General features: G+C 38.0%; 1 protein-coding gene across 2 annotated transcripts in view; it reads right to left on the minus strand.

Moving 5' to 3' along the window:
- The window catches only part of WDR64 (WD repeat domain 64), a 142606-nt gene extending 128773 nt beyond the window's left edge, over positions 1–13833 (minus strand). The window contains exons 1-2 of one of the 2 annotated variants that reach the window (XM_042976752.1): positions 13503–13833; positions 8151–8281 (exon numbers count right to left, since the gene is read on the minus strand). In XM_042976752.1, coding sequence (XP_042832686.1) covers positions 8151–8281; positions 13503–13647 — 276 coding nt within the window. In that variant the 5' untranslated portion in view covers positions 13648–13833. Of the gene's footprint in view, positions 1–8150; positions 8282–13502 lie in introns of those variants that run through there. The other variant, XM_042976753.1, reaches the window with a different exon arrangement.
- Between the last annotated feature and the right edge of the window lie 4408 nt (positions 13834–18241).

Here is an 18241-nt window from a genome sequence, read left to right on the forward strand (position 1 = left end):
GTTAAGTTTCTTAGGATCCACATAAGAGTGAAACCATATGGTATCTGTCTTTCTCTGTATGGCTTATTTCACTTAGCATCACACTCTCCAGTTCCATCCACGTTGCTACAAAGGGCCATATTTCATTCTTTCTCATTGCCACGTAGTATTCCATTGTGTATATAAACCACAATTTCTCTATCCATTCATCAGTTGATGGACATTTAGGCTCTTTCCACAATTTGGCTATTGTTGAGAGTGCTGCTATAAACATTGGGGTACAAGTGCCCCTATGTATCAGTACTCCTGTATCCCTTGGGTAAATTCCTAGCAGTGCTACTGCTGGGTCATAGGGTAGGTCTATTTTTAATTTTCTGAGGAACCTCCACACTGTTTTCCAGAGCGGCTGCACCAGTTTGCATTCCCACCAACAGTGCAGGAGGGTTCCCGTTTCTCCACATCCTCTCCAGCATCTATAGTCTCCTGATTTGTTCATTTTGGCCACTCTGACTGGCATGAGGTGATATCTGAGTGTGGTTTTGATTTGTATTTCCCTGATGAGGAGCGATGTTGAGCATCTTTTCATGTGCCTGTTGGTCATCCAGATGTCTTCTTTAGAGAAGTGTCTATTCATGTTTTCTGCCCATTTCTTCACTGGATTATTTGTTTTTTGGGTGTGGAGCTTGGTGAGCTCTTTATAGATTTTGGATACTAGCCCTTTGTCCGATATGTCATTTGCAAATATCTTTTCCCATTCCGTTGGTTGCCTTTTAGTTTTGTTGGTTGTTTCCTTTGCTGTGCAGAAGCTTTTTATCTTCATAAGGTCCCAGTAATTCATTTTTGCTTTTAATTCCCTTGCCTTTGGAGATGTGTCAAGTAAGAAATTGCTGAGGCTGAGGTCAGAGAGGTCTTTTCCTGTTTTCTCCTCTAGGGTTTTGATGGTTTCCTGTCTCACATTCAGGTCCTTTATCCATTTTGAGTTTATATTTGTGAATGGTGTGAGAAAGTGGTCTAGTTTCAACCTTCTGCATGTTGCTGTCCAGCACCATTTGTTAAAGAGACTGTCTTTTTTCCATCGGATGTTCTTTCCTGCTTTGTCAAAGATTAGTTGGCCATATGTTTGTGGGTCTAGTTCTGGGGTTTCTATTCTATTCCATTGGTCTATGTGTCTGTTTTTGTGACAATACCATGCTGTCTTGATGATGACAGCTTTGTAGTAGAGGCTAAAGTCTGGGATTGTGGTGCCTCCTGCTTTGGTCTTCTTCTTCAAAATTACTTTGGCTATTCGGGGCCTTTTGTGGTTCCATATGAATTTTAGGATCGCTTGTTCTAGCTTCGAGAAGAATGCTGGTGCAATTTTGATTGGGATTGCATTGATTGTGTAGATAGCTTTGGGTAATATTGACATTTTGACAATATTAATTTTTCAACCCATGAGCATGGAATATTTTTCCATTTCTTTATATCTTCTTCAATTTCCTTCATAAGCTTTCTATAGTTTTCAGCATACAGATCTTGTACATCTTTGGTTAGGTTTATTCCTAGGTATTTTATACTTCTTGGTGCAATTGTGAATGGGATCAGTTTCTTTATTTGTCTTTCTGTTGCTTCATTATTAGTGTATAAGAATGCAACTGATTTCTGTACATTGATTTTGTACCCTGTGACTTTGCTGAATTCATGTATCAGTTCTAGCAGACTTTTGGTAGAGTCTATTGGATTTTCCATGTATAGTATCATGTCATCTGCAAAAAGCAAAAGCTTGACTTCATCTTTGCCAATTTTTATGCCTTTGATTTCCTTTTGTTGTCTTATTGCTGATGCTAGCACTTCCAACACTACGTTAAACAACAGTGGTGAGAGTGGACATCCCTGTCGTGTTCCTGATCTCAGGGAAAAAGCTCTCAGTTTTTCCCCATTGAGGATGATGTTAGCTGTGGGCTTTTCATAAATGGCTTTTATGATGTTTAAGTATGTCCCTTCTATCCCGACTTTCTGGAGGATTTTTATTAAGAAAGGATGCTGAATTTTGTCACATGCTTTTTCTGCATTGATTGATGGGATCATATGGTTCTTATCTTTTCTTTTATTAATGTGATGTATCACGTTGATTGATTTGCGAATGTTGAACCAGCCCTGCATCCCAGGAATGAATCCCACTTGATCATGGTGAATAATTCTTTTTATATGCTGTTGAATTCGATTTGCTAGTATCTTATTGAGAATTTTTGCATAACAATTCAGATTTTAGACAGGTAATTGTGCATGTGACATGCTTAGAGTACTTTATAACTATATAACTATTAAGAATGCATTAGAATATTAATTTTCTTTTAATTATGTTATTTAAAGGACTTGCTCCATGCTTTAAGTGATTCATCTATTTAACTATACTTTTCCTGATTACATAAGGAATATGTAGAACATTCAAAGAAAATAAAAAGCAGAAGAAAATGAAAGCCTCTCTGCACCTTATTTTTTTAGCCTACCCTGGAGCATTTAAAAAATATTTTTGAAGTTAGCAGATACAGTTTTAGATTTATAATAACTCACTTTAAATTCACTTTTGGGAGAACACCGTTATAGGCATTCCATATGGTGTTGCATGCCTCTTTTTAAAATTAGTTTGAGTCTGCTCCCAGAAAAAAAATGTGTTTGTGAATCGCCCACTGGAAACATAGACTAACATTGTGTTGTTGTGTCAGAATCTCCCAGTGACTAGTTTGATAAATTTAAGATAATCACATTACTTTAGATCTCTTTATATCTAATTTTTCCTCCTTATGAATTAAAAAGGGAGATCTAGATGTTTTAGTTGAATTATAATTTTTTGCTATTCTATAAATGTCCATTTTTCCAACTGTGTTTATATCTAAAACCTAGGGGGAAAAGTGTATTTGCATCTAAAAACCTAGAAAAACAAAGTGTACCTTTTTGTGACATTGCTACCATAAAGAAATTTATATTCAAAAACAGTTTTGTATATTCAGTGCCTGACTTTAAAAGAATAAACCTAGTTCTTATTACCTGATAAGATTAACAATGGCTGATAAAAAAAAAAATGGTAATCCAAACTGAAAAAAACTTAATCTTCCAGCACTGAATTTCCATTTTACAGATGATGGATCTGAAGCTCAGAAAGGTTAGGTCACATTGCTCAAAATAGAAATGCCTCTTAGGAGCATTGGCACAGATAGTTGGTGACGAAAATGACAGAACAATAAAAGAGGCTTCCTGAACTATTTTCTCCAACCTCATTATCCTTTATATACATACAGTGTGCAGAGGCTGGTCACAAGTGTTTGTATTAAACTTGTGTGTGATTTATAAGGACCCAAGTGATGTGACTGAATAATGTCATATGAAATTACTGGACAGAGAAGGAGAAAATCTCAGATCCAGGATCAAAACTCATTTTTTTCTGTGGCTTTAGGTAAGTCAATTAACCTTTCTGTGTTTCATTGTCCTCGTCTTTATTATTGTAATAACATTATCTTCCATAATCTACATGGGGGGGGTTGTCATGAAGATTAAATGAGAACATAAAAAGGAGGTGTCTGAAAAAACAAATGTGAGTTAATTCTGGTGTTCTAACAGGAAAGGTCAGGAAAAGGAGAAAGAGAGAGTAGATGTGGGAAAGAACAAGGTTGCATTTCCTCATCTACACAATGAAACAATCTGGATTGACTGAATTCATCCATTCATTCATTTATTTCAAGAACAAAAGAGTGTTTTGTTTATTTACAACAAATCATTTGTAACATATTTCTCTCTCTTCAAAACAGAGAACCCTACAAAATACACAGAGGCCAAATTATCCGTTAAAGTAGAACTCCAGGTAAGTGGATTAACCAGAGTTAATTGGTTTGAGCATTGGTTTCCTGAATCTAGGTGTGTGATATAATATAAACAGACTTCTGTTATTTCTTGAAATGCATAAATTATTTGATGTTCACGTGAATCATTTGTTTTGTTTTTGTTTTAAGTTTATTTATTTATTTTGAGAGAAATAGAGAGAGAGGGAGAGAATCCTAAGCAGATTCCACACCATCATTGCAGAGTCCAATACAGGGCTCGAACTCATGAAAACGTGAGATCATGGCTTGAGCTGAAACCAAGAGTTGGATGCTTAATCGACTGAGCCACCAGGCACCCCAACATGAATCATTTGTTATATACTCATTTGCATATTTTTAGGGATCCAAAAATATCGCATTAGAAATTCCAGCACATGAACCATTGAGTGTGTGAGAAATATTCATTAAAAAATTGAGAACAGTAAGGATGATTGTCAACATCATGGCTACTCAAAGTTTAGTGACATAGAATTTAAGGTACCAATAGATGGGACAATATCCAAAGGATTTACACAGTGTGACTGAGCCCAGATCCTTGGAAAAACACGTTCATTTTGTACACTTACAAGATTTAGGAAAAAAACAGCCATTTCTGTATTCCTGAAAAATTACTGACTGTTTTAGTGTTCATTTGATTTCTCAAACTTTTTAAGTCTTTCAGTGGTTAAGGGCTTTTGTTGATATAGATGATAGATAGATAGATAGCTCATATGTATACTTATCTTCTTTTTTTTTTTATTTTTAAAAAACAAATTTTTTTTAACGTTTATTTATTTTTGAGACAGAGAGAGACAGAGCATGAACAGGGGAGGGGCAGAGAGAGAGGGAGACACAGAATCTGAAACAGGCTCCAGGCTCTGAGCTATCAGCACAGAGCCCAACGCGGGGCTCAAACTCACGGACCGTGAGATCATGACCTGAGCCGAAGTCGGACTCTTAACCGACCAAGCCACCCAGGCGCCCTGTATACTTATCTTCTATTTTATTGAATTAGTAGATTAAAAAGGACAAAACAACCGCCTTTGCACTTGCAATCTTGCTTTTAGATCCATCCCTGGGACCTACGCTTATAGAGCCATTTGAACTTTCTGCAATGACAAGACTTTTCTGTAATCTCTCCTATCCAATATGATAGTCTCTGGCCTCATTGGATATTGAACCCTAGAAAAGTAATCAGCACAACTGAGGAGTTGAATTGTTAATTTAATTTAATTTAATTTAATTTAATTTAATTTAAATGTAACCAGCCCTTGTGACTACTGTTGGTTAGCTCGGCTTTAGAGGGTCCACTCTAGTTCATGATGCTAAGGGGCCATTATCCACCAGGAGTTCATACTTTTAAACCATGTCCTAGATTCCTGAGGCCCCAGAATTCCCTGCCTAAAGGGCTCCAAGCCTCCTTTCAGGCCCATGAAGTCTCTTTTAGGTACATCCTCATGAGGGTGGACCACACACCACTGGTTTGTGCACCCTAGGACTGAAGAGTCCCCAAGGCAGAGTGTTGATGGAGAAGGAGCTTAGACATATGGGTTGGAGGTATCCATATATGTGCATGCATGGTCCCCCATAATGTGGGATGGGGCCATTGGTGCAAAATTAAGGGAGGTGGGCTGGCACTCTCTCCTTGTCTCTATATTTTAGTGTGAAACTGCAAGGTGTGAGAATTTTAAATTCTAACGTGGACTTCCAGGGCATTATTAAGGCATATTTTCAAAATTGGAGGATAAAACATATTTGCTTTAACAATTAGCTGAATTTATAATTTCACATATTATATATATATGTGAATTTATAATTTCACTTATTATATATATATTATATATATAGATATATGAATATATCAAATATTCACATATTTGATATCTAGGCCTCTATTTATACTTGTGCCCAAATAAAAGGGACATTTTGTACATTTGACTTCTCTGTAGAGCTACTTGACAGTAAAGAATTTGACATTGCATTCTTCAGATAAACATTTCCAATCACGGTGGCTACTTATATCATTTTCTTTGAACTTGTGATATTTAAACACACTATATTAAACTTTTTTCTCTTATTCTTATGCTCTTGGAGAACAACGACAAATATCTTCTTATTTTTTCTGATACTGTTCCCAAAGAACAAAGTTGAATACTTTCTATGGTCTGTCCATCTTTCCGTTGTTTGTCAACAAAAATCCATCTTTGTTGATCAGGAGGAATTCCTTCTATGTCTATTTTGACATTTTCTGTGCTTACCGATAAAAATATAATGAGAACAATATATATAACTTTAAAGTTTCCAGTAGCCACATGAAAAAATGTAAAAAAAAAAAGAATTAATTTTAATAGTGTATTTGTTTAATCCAATATGTCCAAAATATAATTTCAACAAGTAACCAATAGTAAGATATTTTATAATCTTTTTGTGTATTACATCTTTGAAATCCGGTGTGTATTTTACAATTACAGCATATTTCAATTGAGACTAGTTACATTTCCAGTACTAAATAGCCTCATGTAACTAGAAGAAGTGTTTTGGGCAGTGCAGGTCTAGAGTTTCTAAGGGTTCAACCTCAAGGATGATGGTCTTTCCTAGTGAAGCTTCTTTGAGATTTTGTGTTGTACCTTCACTGAGGAAAAACAATCCAATGTTTCTCATTCTTTGACTGTCTTACTAATACAGCTGTCTGGTGTGACCTGAACCATCTAAGCAGGGGGCATATCAGGTCCTGGCCCAACCTTCATTTCAGGTGTTCTATCTTTAGGAATAACCAGCAGTTACTTTAAAGTTCCATTTAGCGTATTCTGACAAGATGACCATAATTCACTCTAATTTTAGCAACACAAACATTAATTCGTGGTAGTTCCAGAAAAACAGGTCACAATTGTATAGAAATCAGGTAACCATGCTGGAAATCTCAGAAATCTTCAGCTGAAAACCCAAGACATGTTGGAAAAGTGACCATTGAATAGAAGGCTTAAATATTTATTTAGTTTAAAAAAATTTTTTTAACGTTTATTTTTGAGACAGAGAGAGACAGAGCATGAACAGGGGAGGGTCAGAGAGAGAGTGAGACACAGAACCCGAAACAGGCTCCAGGCTCTGAGCTGTCAGCACAGAGCCAGACGCGGGGCTCGAACTCACAGACCGCGAGATCATGACCTGAGCCGAAGTCGGACTCTTAACCGACCAAGCCACCCAGGCGCCCCCAGAAGGCTTAAATATTTATAATGCAAGCTCTGCTAAAACATTTCCATGGGCACAACAGGCTTTTAAAAAAAAAAAGAAAAGAAAAGAAACAAAAAGGAAAGATGGAAGGGAGGAAAGGAGGGAGAGAAAAAAGGAAAAAGAAGTAAGCTTGGCAATTACAATTCGTTGTCTTTGATACATGAGCCTTGTTCTCTGGTAATCCCTTTCCACTTCCACCTAGATATATATTTTTATACATAGGGTGCTTTCATATATTTGCTTTTGATATCATAATCAAGTAAAGATCTAAGTGAACATCATATTTTTACTTTTCATTTCTTGAAAAAAGAAAAAGCTTTAAAAATATGGTACACAGTAGAATCTTCATGCTAATCTGGAGACTGAAGCTTCCAGGCTTGTTAGTACTCACCAGAAGTTTGTGAGAATGTTTTTCAATTTCTAAAAGCAACCTGAAATATTTATAAGAATTATTAAATTGAGAAGAGATGTATTAAAATTCAATTACTGATGTGTTGGGTATCTATTAGCTTAGCTGTATTAATTCCAAAAATCTATTTTATTGAATTATTACATTTATAAATATTAACAAATTACTGGGGACAATTGAGATCTTTGTAAACTGAGTGCCTTAATAATTTTCCAGATCTTCTCTTAATCCTTCAGGTAAGTGTGATAGTCTTATACATTCCTTGATAGATTTATCCGTTGACGTTTTCTACTATTTGTTATTCTTGTTTTTTTAACAAATTTTTTTTACAAAAATTTAAAATTTATTTTTGAGAGATAGGCAGAACGTGAGCAGGAAAGGGACAGAGAGAGAGGGAAACACAGAATATGAAGCAGGCTCCAGGCTGTAAGCTGTCAGCACAGAGCTGACAGTCAGTTAAGCATCCAATTTTCGCTCAGGTCTTGATTTCGCTGAGCTGAAATCAAGAGTCAGATGCTTAATAGACTGAACCACGCAGGAACCCTAATGGTGGCCATATCTTTATGGAGTTTACACATACCATGTACACATTGTGAGCTTAACCCCTGTGGGAGTAACTTTTTGATTAAATTATTCATCCTGAACAAGGAGAAATAATACCCAGATTTCATACAATGAACATGAAAAGTGACTACCTCACACCAGTCTACAGACATATCAGGGTTGTTGCAGAGCTTCCTGTAAAAACATTTCACATCTTGATTCTTCACTTCTGGACCAAAGAGTTCCTCCACGGCTGCATAAAACTTGTCATAATCAATTGCATCTGCATCGTAACAAAGTGCAGGAACATCGTTATCAGACTCCAAGGACTATATTGCATTTCTCAGCTCCTTTTTCTATTTTCTAATCCATTTCATTATTTCAACCTATTAAAACCAGATTCTGCTGCATTTTAAGGTTCTTTTAATTAGAAACAGAACTCGTCCCTTGATTAAAATATTAGAAGAAAATATTTTACTTTGGTGTTTAGTTTTTCCTCCAAAACTTATATTTCAACTATTTTAGGAGTTTTATTCAGGAATACAAAGATAAGAAAGTGGATTACTTCCTTCCTGTCAGGAAAATTTTTACCAATCAAGAGTGTCTGCTACAGCCCATCTTCAAGGAAAGAGAGTAATTCTTGATAGGTTCTTTGAACCTATTTCGACACCACACACACACACACACACACACACCATACTTGAATATTGATTTTGCCAAACTTGGTTATTCACTTGGGAGCTACTGTTCTGTCTAAAGGCAAGAAGGAATTAGAAGCAAAGGTGCACTGAGAATTTGTTATGTGTGGGAACTGAGCTAGACACTGGAATTAGAATGCAAAATTAGATAGACAAGTTCCCTTCCTCTGGGAATTTATGTCCTAGTGGAAGACACAGCAAACCAACAAGTAAACCAACAAATAAAGTATTTACAGATTGTGATGGGCAAGACTAATTACTGGAGATAGACATTCGATTAATGGTTATCTAATGTGAGAGGTGACAGGACATGAGGAGACTCTGGGATGCTAGAAATGTTCTTTGTCTGGACCTGGTTGGCAGCTGCAGGTATGTTTACCAATGTCCAAATTTGCTGTGCTATATACTTAAGATTAGTTTTGTTCTTTGGGCTCCAATGTATGTATAATATACCTTAGGAGCAAAGTAAAAGTTATTAGGTATAGAGTGAGCTAAGTGTTGGGAAGGAAACCAATAGGGAGCTATGAGAGAATTCTCTATCTATCAGTGTTGGTGGGCAGGGAAGCCTTTCTAAGGACACAAGTAAAAACAGTTAAGCTAAGACCTAATAAGCAAAAAAGAATTCAGCCATGTGTAAAGCTAGATAACAGCATTTTAGGCAGAGGCCAACCAAAGACTCATGTTCTGAGAAGGTGTATGGATATGGAGTATAGTGAGGACAGGGAAAGCACTGTGAGGTGAGATTACCAAGAAGGAGGGTTAAGCTGGAGTCAGTAGTTTGTAATTTATTCTAAGCATGAGAGTAAACATGATGGTAAGGTATTGCCTTAAACTTTTCTCAAAGCACACTGGCTGCTGTAAGGACAGCTATAAAGAGTGACAGCTATAAGAGTGACAGCTATAAACCTAGCAAGGGCTAGTGCATTAATCTGGGATTCAGGTAGTAGAGGCTTGGCCAGAACGATGCACTAGCCAATGTACATCCTGGGCTGTCTTGGAAAGTCCAATTTATACTGATATTCTCAAATTAGTTAATAATAACAAACCCTTTCACTCTTGAAAGTGTCCTCAATTGGATGATAAGTGATATAGACACTGAGAGGTAGCACTGGCGATGGCGAGATATGGTTGGAAGTAGAATGACAAAGACTTATAACTGATTGGAAGCTGTTGGGGGCAGGAGTGGGGAGTGAAGGACAAGCAGGATTCCAGAGCAACAGGTCTCATCCAGGGGAGGATTTGCCGTCTATCTCCCACAGGGACATTGGCAATGTTGACTGTGGACAATTTTGATTGTTGCAGTTAGGAATGGAAGTGCTATGTCATCTAGTAGGTAGAGGCCAGAGATACTAACCATCCCACGATGCACAGGATAGCCCCTCCCTCACCCCACATACACATACACAGAACAAAGAATCATCCAGCCCCAAATGTCAATAGTGCCAAAGTTGAAAAATCCTGTTCTAGAATGACACTCACGGTTTTGGTTTTAAAACTCAGCAAGTATTGGTGTTATTTACCAAAACAGAAGCAACTGAGGAAGGACCATGGGTCTTGGAGGGGGGAGAATAAAGCATTCCCTCTTGGTCTTATTAAATGTAAAATTCCTATGAGATTTTCAAATAGTTTAGCTGCTTTAAATTCACACCATTGTGAGTATGATGTGTCTCCTTATAAATGAGTCTCACTGTAAATGCCACTGGATGAGGATGATGAAACTTTCCTTTCCTGGATTATTTTAATTCTCTCAGGTCACTGACACGATGATCGAACAGTAATATTACACAGATGAATTCCTTGGGTGAATTCCTTGACATCATTTTTGAGATAGACACTGTTACATTAAAAACATTCTCTCTAGTTCTTAGCTTCTTGCCTATCATGAGAAGTAGACCCTATTTTCCAGTACTTATGAATAAATATGAATATATGCTAGTATTAGAAGTCTGATGAAAGTTAAGATTATATTTCTTCTTTCTCAATCTTTTAGGTCAGTCCCTCTCTCATGGAAGGAAAGTTATCTGTACTTATTATTTTCTATCAAATCTATACTGTATATCTACATATCTATTGTACACTATACTGTGGCATATTATAGTATAATATTATATAAAATATATATTGCTATATTAAAATATATTCTTTCTGTATAGATACATATTTACATATACATACACATAAACATATATACTATAGAGGAAGGAAGTTTTTCAATGTGGCTTTGTGATTGCAAGCTTTAAGTGAAAGCAAGATTAACTTGTTTGCTTAGCACACATTTCAAGAGTACTTCTTGGATATAAGACTCTGGGCTAACCATAAGGTTATAAAGCCTTCAAAGCACTCACAGTTCAAGTGCTACAGCAAAGAAGAGGCAGGAACACACACATTTCAGCAGGTTAGGTGCAGCAGGGAAATTCCTCAAGATGGCAAGTTAACAGTGTGCTAAGGATGGCTTTGCCTGGGGAAAGTTCTTACAAAGAGATGACATTTGATTTGGGTCTTAAAAGATGAGCAAAAGTTATAGGCACAAAAAAGGGAGGAAAGGCACTCTACACTTGGGGAATGACACGTGCAAAATCAGAGTCATAAGTCATTGGGAATGCTGACAAGTTCATATTAGGACAGAAAGTTTATGAAGGGAAGTTCCAGGAGCTGAGGCTGGAAAGGTAGATTGAGGCATGGCTGGGAATAGCCCCGAATGTCAAGTTAACATATATGGACTTTAATGCTGAGTTAATAAGCCAGCAATGTGTCAGTTTAAAAAAAAAAATTAAAAGAATAACTCTTGGGGCACCTGGGTGGCTCAGTTGGTTGAACATCCCACTCTTGATTTTGACTCAAGTCATGATCCCAGGGTGGTGGGATCGAGCCTCGCATTGGGTTCCAGCTGAGCATGGAACCTAGTTAAGATTCTCTCTCTCCTCCTTTCCCCCTCTCCCCCACTCATGTTCTCTTTCTCTCTTTGTCTAAAAAATTTTCAAAAATAAGGCAATAACACTTGGCAAGAAGACTATTATATTGAAAGGCTGTTGTAATAACCCAAGAGTGAGATACCATCATGAAATAGTCAAAGGTTATAGCAAGATATCTGGCTCAGGAGACTATGTAGATGGAGTCTCTGCTTTAAGGTTGATAGAGAACACAGGCAAGGCTCAAAAAAAAAAAAAAAAGGAGGCAAAGAAAGAATGAGAAAGGGAAAAAAAGAGAGAGGTGTGATGAGACACCCAGAAGGAGACAGTTTCTGGAAGCAGAGGCAGCAAGCTGCTAATGCAGTGAAATAGCCAAGTAAGCTGGAAAATGAGAACAATTGATTGAATTCGGCAGCCGTATTAAGGTGATGAAATACCTTGGTAAGAGCATTTTCAGCAAAGTGATGAGAGAAGTCAGACTTGAGTAGATTGAAAATTAAGTGGTGACACTGTGGGGAAATTTAGTGGTGAATCAAAGCAAAGGCATACAGTGGCAGCTTATAGGGAAGAACAAGTCAAGGTCAGGACGTTTGGGTATATTTTTAGTTTGAGAGGACAAAGCCAAAAAAAAAAGGAGATTTTAAAGTTGTTGCAGTAGAGTGATGGCTTTGGAGAAAAGGAGGGATAGAAGAATGAAAGGTGCTGGTTTGGGAAACTCAGAAGTGGAGTAAAGGGAGTTTGAGAGAATTCTTGTCTTTTGGCATTGCTTTTTCTTATGATGATGTAAGCTTGGCCAAGGGGAGCTGAGATCCAGACAGGGTTCAACAAAAGTGGTAAGGGTTTGGAAAATCAATTACAGATAATTACAGGTAAACAGACTGGGGAACATTTTTTTAACTATATAAAAATTAAAAAATAAAAGTTTTGTCTACAGGTTTAGAAAGCCCAGCCAAGTTCACAATCATCTAAATACTACATCCAGAAGCCCTGAGTCTTAGCTCTAACACATAGAGGTTGAGTGACTTGGGGTGACAAGTAAAATGGGGGTGATGACAGTAATATTTGTTGTGAGAATCAATTAAATTATATTTACTAAGGTGATTTACAAATTCTTAAACACTATTCAAATAATACCAGTTTTGTGTTTGATATGGAAAGTCAACAATTTAACTCATTTGTGGCTGTCCAGCCTGGCACGTTAAGAGGCTGGCCATGCTGACCCCTTTGCAATTGTATGGGCTCTGCTGCTTTTCTTGTAACAGCAGGATTTGTTCCATTAGTCTTTTACTCTGCTGTTAAGCCTTATTTGTCACTGCTGTCCTCAGTGCCCCAAAGTTGTCCCCTTGAGTCCTGACCATGGTGGTGTACTTTCCATTCTGTGTTGGTATTTCTGCTGTTAATGATCCTGGCAGACCACTGCCTACCTTGCTCCCCTTACCTTGGCATGCTCCAAATTATTCCAGCCTAGAGACATAAGGGGAGGCCCAGGCAGTGAACAAAAGTTTCAGAAAAACTTTGCCCTGCTTATGAATGTCTTTATGGTCTCATGATACCCTTAAGAGGTGGCAGGGCAGCTTCTATGGCTCGCTAATGGTCACTGTGCACTACTGGGAATCCCAGGTCAACCAGCAAGACATCAGAGGTAGATCCCACAGAAGAATTCTTAGATGCCACTTAAGGAAACCCCTTAATTTTACTTTCGATGTGTCAAATTTAGGTTCAAGGAAATGAACAAAGCTTCCCCAGGATGACTTAGCTAGTTAGGGACAGAGTCAGAACTCAGGCCTCCCATTCAATGTCTTTGCTATTAAGCAACATTGCTTCTCTTTGGTGGCTTAAAACATTGGACAGTTCTAACCACAGACCCAACTGGGTGCCCTATAATCACTGATCTTACCTTCTTTTTGTATAAACAGGCCTGCTCTTTCATCTCGTTTCTGGGCTGCTACATGTTCAGTCAATTTTTCAAACCCTTTCAAGGCTGTCTTGAAATGGCTAATCTGAAGTGCAGTGTTTAAATGCTTTCCCTCCTTGATATCCATAGGGACATAGAGTTATTTATTTCTGTACAGAAATAAACAGCACAAATTTGCCAACTTGGAAAACCTTCCAGTTGGTACAGTGCCTCCCTGCTGTCTCAGTTTTGTCCCAGGTCTCATTCCTTCGGTCTTAAAATCCCATACTGTGGGTAGGAGTCAGAGTCGTCACTAGGATGTTAGCAGGGAGGAACCCTGACTTAATCTAATGCATTTCATATATGCAAACATTTCAGTAAGTATCCTGACCTCATAATGTTACCAGTGTCCTTCAAATGGCCCTCATTGCATCATAATATCTCTGTCACCTCCCCTTCCTTCATAAGGAGGGCATTAAGCTTTCCTTCCCCACAAACTGTGCGTGCGTGTGTGTGTGTGTGTGTGTGTGTGTGTGTGTGTGTGTATGTACACTGTCTGGAGGGAAGTCGAATAGGTAAAGGCCAGTGAAAGAGACTTGGCATTACTTTCCCTCTCCTAGATCTCTTCCTACCTCAAACCATCTGCCTTCCTCAAAATGCTGTGGAGAGTCACCTTACCACTCATTCTTGTAGCTTTGCTGGATATGGAACCAAAAACTTCTCAAGATGAAGGTATATTTCAGCATTTGTCATTTCTGTCCCAAATAAAGATATCTTTAGAGGTCCTAGGGAATAAAGAAGTTTCTTCTTCCTTTATGCATTGACCTTCAGTGGAAATGATCAAGTGAGGCAGGAATGGGGAAGGGGTAGTTTTTGATTGAGACGAAAGTTCTTCAAGATGTTATTAGTTGAATGCAGCATGGGGAATATAGTCAATAATATTGTAATGATATAGGATGGTAACAGATGATAGCTACACTTATGGTGAGCATTGAGTAATGTCAAGCCACATGTTGTACACCTGAAATGAATACGACATTGTTTGTCAACTGTACTTCGGTAAAACAAAACAAAAAACCCTGACCAGCCCTTCTCAAACTATCAAGGTCATGAGAAATAAGGAATGTCTGAGAAACTATTGCAGTCAAGAGAAGCCTAAGGAGATTTGATTACTCAGTGTAACGTGGCATCCTGGTGGGAATCCTGGAACACAAAAAGACATTAGGGAAAAACTAAAGCAATCTGGCTAAGCTGGGGCCTTTAGTTATTAGCGAGTATCAAAACTGTTTCCTCAGTTGTAACAAATACACTAGTACCAGATGTTAATAAAAAGAGAAACTGGGTGAGTAGGTATATGGGAACTGTCTGCACTATCTTCTGTTTTTCAGTAAATCAAAAACTGTTCTAGAGGGGTGCCTTGCTGGCTCAGTTGGAAGAACATGTGACGCTTGATCTCAGGATCATGAGAGTGAGCCCCATGTTGGGTGTACAGATTGCTAAAAAATAAATACTCTTGAAAAAATAAAGGACATTTACAAGGTGAAATGGTTTCCCCGAGCTAGTCTAAAAAGATGATACAAGAGAAGGCATCCTGATGTCACCCCTCCATGTGCCTGTCTCTTGAGTCACATTCCTGAAGCCTGGACTGATGCCATCTGTGTATCAGGGCATAGCTGTTATACTGCTCTCCACCTTTGCCATCACTTGGGAAATGTCCTTATCCAATCTCCTACGCCTTTCTTGTTATTCCCTCATTTTGGTGGCTTACGTACAAAAATAGTGCCTGTAAAATACATTTTTGTTATACCTTGCATGTTTGAAAATATTCTTGACCTTCTCTTGCATTTGATTGATATTAGGTTGGGTATAGAATCCTCGGTTGGAAATCACTTTCGTTTAATATTCTGAACATTTTATTCCACTGTCTTTTGTTTCTCATGTTGTTACAAGAAGTCTTTTCAAATCAGTTTCTGCTGCTAATCATAAGCTAGTCTATCCCTGATTCTTTGTACATAACTTGTTTTTATCCCCTGCCCCTTACACACATGCACACACAGGAAGCTTATAAATGTTCTTTTTCTCCCAAGCGTATAAAAATTTCACTACAATGGGTATTGGTGTGGAGATATATCTCTCTCTCTGCTTTTAAGGGCAAGGTTCTCAGTGAAATTTCATTTTTAAACACATGTATGCATTTGTTTAAACGTCTGCATTGGGGAAGGGGAATGTGGACAGATACACAGTTTATACATCAAGCTGATTCCTACGCATCTGAGGAGCTATATGCACTAGGAGAACTGACATTCAGAACTGAAGACATGCAAGATTCTCTCCCTCTCTTTTTTAATTCAACTACATTCATTAAATTATGTTTCATAAGGCAGGAAAAGATGCAGATACATTTGGCAAGATATTTCTGTAAGGGCTCTGTTTCCCACCAGGGACCAAGGTTAGAGAGAGTAGGGAAGCATGCATCCCAGTCCTTGGAAGTTTACTTGATTGTGCAAGTGTTGAAGTTCCCTCTCACATGACATGTGTATGATGCGGAAGGCTGGGGGTTATCAGTGATCCCATGCAAGAATGACAGATAAAACATGTCTCCATTCCCCCTCACTGCCCCCTTGTATTTTATAAAGGATTTGCTTGGAATATAGGCACATGGATGATTTAATGCTCCAGTGTAGGAAGATATTAAAATGGACCCCTTGATGCCTTGGAAGTGGCCCCACAATACAACTGAAGAACTCCCCCATTCTAAAGGACAGGGCTGCACAGTCCATGCAGGAAGATGCACAGAGATACTGGGAAGCCAGTTCTGCAGGTAGTAGCTCATTCTCACCTTCAAACTACTGAAGAGAAGGTAGTTTCTTAGGAGATCGAGGAGAGCACTAGTTAACAGTTCCTTGGAATTTCAGAGCAGTCAAAGGGCCGAGACTTTTCTCAATTTCTTTCTATCCAGTGGGCACCAGAGGGGAGAAACTGAGGCTGGCCAGTTCTCCACAGCAGTCCACACCCAGAATTTGGTGTGACTAGAATGCATACATTTCGAGAGGAGTAGATGCTAGACTCCGAGGGCCCCTACTGGAGAAGACTGCCTGCAGGGTCTGGGGGCCCTAACCAGGGTCCTAGGGGGAGATGCAAGCAGACAGCTGACAAAGGCATTACCTCTGTCAAGGGACTTGTGAGAGAAAGATCTCTGTCACTTCAGGTCCTCAAAAGAACCCACAAATCACCCTAGAAAATGACAGCACTTAAAATCTGCTACAATCTGAGGGTGCCAACATCAGATGACAACTTTACCAATCAAGGAAGACAGGCTTTGGAACCTCATAAAATATCATTCAAAGGCAGTTAAAGAACAGGTGCAGAGAAGACATTTGAAATCAGTAATGGGAGAGAGTAAAGTTACTTTCTGCTTACACCTGCTGAGTCCAGCTTGCTCAATAAGCTGGTTGCATCTGTTTCCTTTTCCTACTCTGAGAAATGCAGGCACAATTTGCATCTACTTTTTTATTGTGAAAATATACATAACATAAAAGTGTACACAAGTCAGTGGCTTGAAGCACACTTACAATGTTATGCAACCATCACCACTGTCTATTTCAGAACTTTTTCATCATCCCAAACTGAAGCTCTGTGATCTTAACCATTAACTCCCATTTCCTCCCACCTCAGTCCTCAGCCCCTGACTTTCCATCTCCATGAATTTGCCTATTCTAGGTACCGCATGTAAGTGGAATCATACAATATTCATCCTTCTGTGTCTGACTTATTTCACTTAGCATAATTTTTTCAAGGTTTATCCATGTTGTAATGTACTAGAAATTCATTCCTTTCTATAGGCTGAATACGATCCCATTTTATGCCACATTTGGTTTATCCATTTGTCTGATAATGGACATGTGGTTCATTTCCACATTTTGGCTGCTATGAACATCAGTGTACAAATATCTATTGAAGTCCCTGCTTTCAATTCTTTTGGAGATTAGATAGATATATGTAATTACTGGATCATATGATAATTCTATGCTTAACTTTTTGAGGAGCTGCCACACTGTTTGCATAGTGGCTACACCATCTTACATTCTCAGCAGCAGCACACCAGGGTTATAATTTCTCCGCATCCTTGCCAACACTTATTATTTTCCAGTTTTTGTTTTAGTTTTTACTTTTTGAGAATAGCCATTCTAGCAGGTGTGAAGTGATATTTCATTGTGGTTTTGATTTGCATTTCTGTAGTGACTAATGATATTGAGCATCTTTTTATGCACTTGTCGGCCATTTGTGTATCTTTGAAGGAATGTCTATTTAAGTCCTTTGCCCATTTTTGAATTGGGTTGCTTGGGGTTTTTTGTTGTTGTTATTGTTGAGTTGCAGGAGTTCTTTTTATATTCTATATACTAATCCTTCATAGATCTATGATTCACAAATATTTTATTGACTGTCATTTCACTCTCTTGATAGTGTCATTTGATGCACAAAAGTTTTAAATTTTGTTGGAGTTCATTTATGTATTTTTTCTTATGTTGCCTATGCCTTTGGTGCCATATTGAAGAAATCATTGCCAAAGCCAATGCAATGAAGACTTTTATCCTATGTTTTCTTCTAAGAGTTCTATAGTTTTAGTGTTTAAGTTTAGTGTTTGCTCCTTTTTGAGTCAATTTTTCTAAATGGTATAAGAGAAAGGTCCAACTTGATTTTTTTGTTTGTTTTTTGTTTGCATTTGGACATCCGGGTTTCCT

Source organism: Panthera tigris, chromosome F3 (genome assembly GCF_018350195.1).
Source record: "Panthera tigris isolate Pti1 chromosome F3, P.tigris_Pti1_mat1.1, whole genome shotgun sequence".
Taxonomy (NCBI): Eukaryota; Metazoa; Chordata; class Mammalia; order Carnivora; family Felidae; genus Panthera; species Panthera tigris.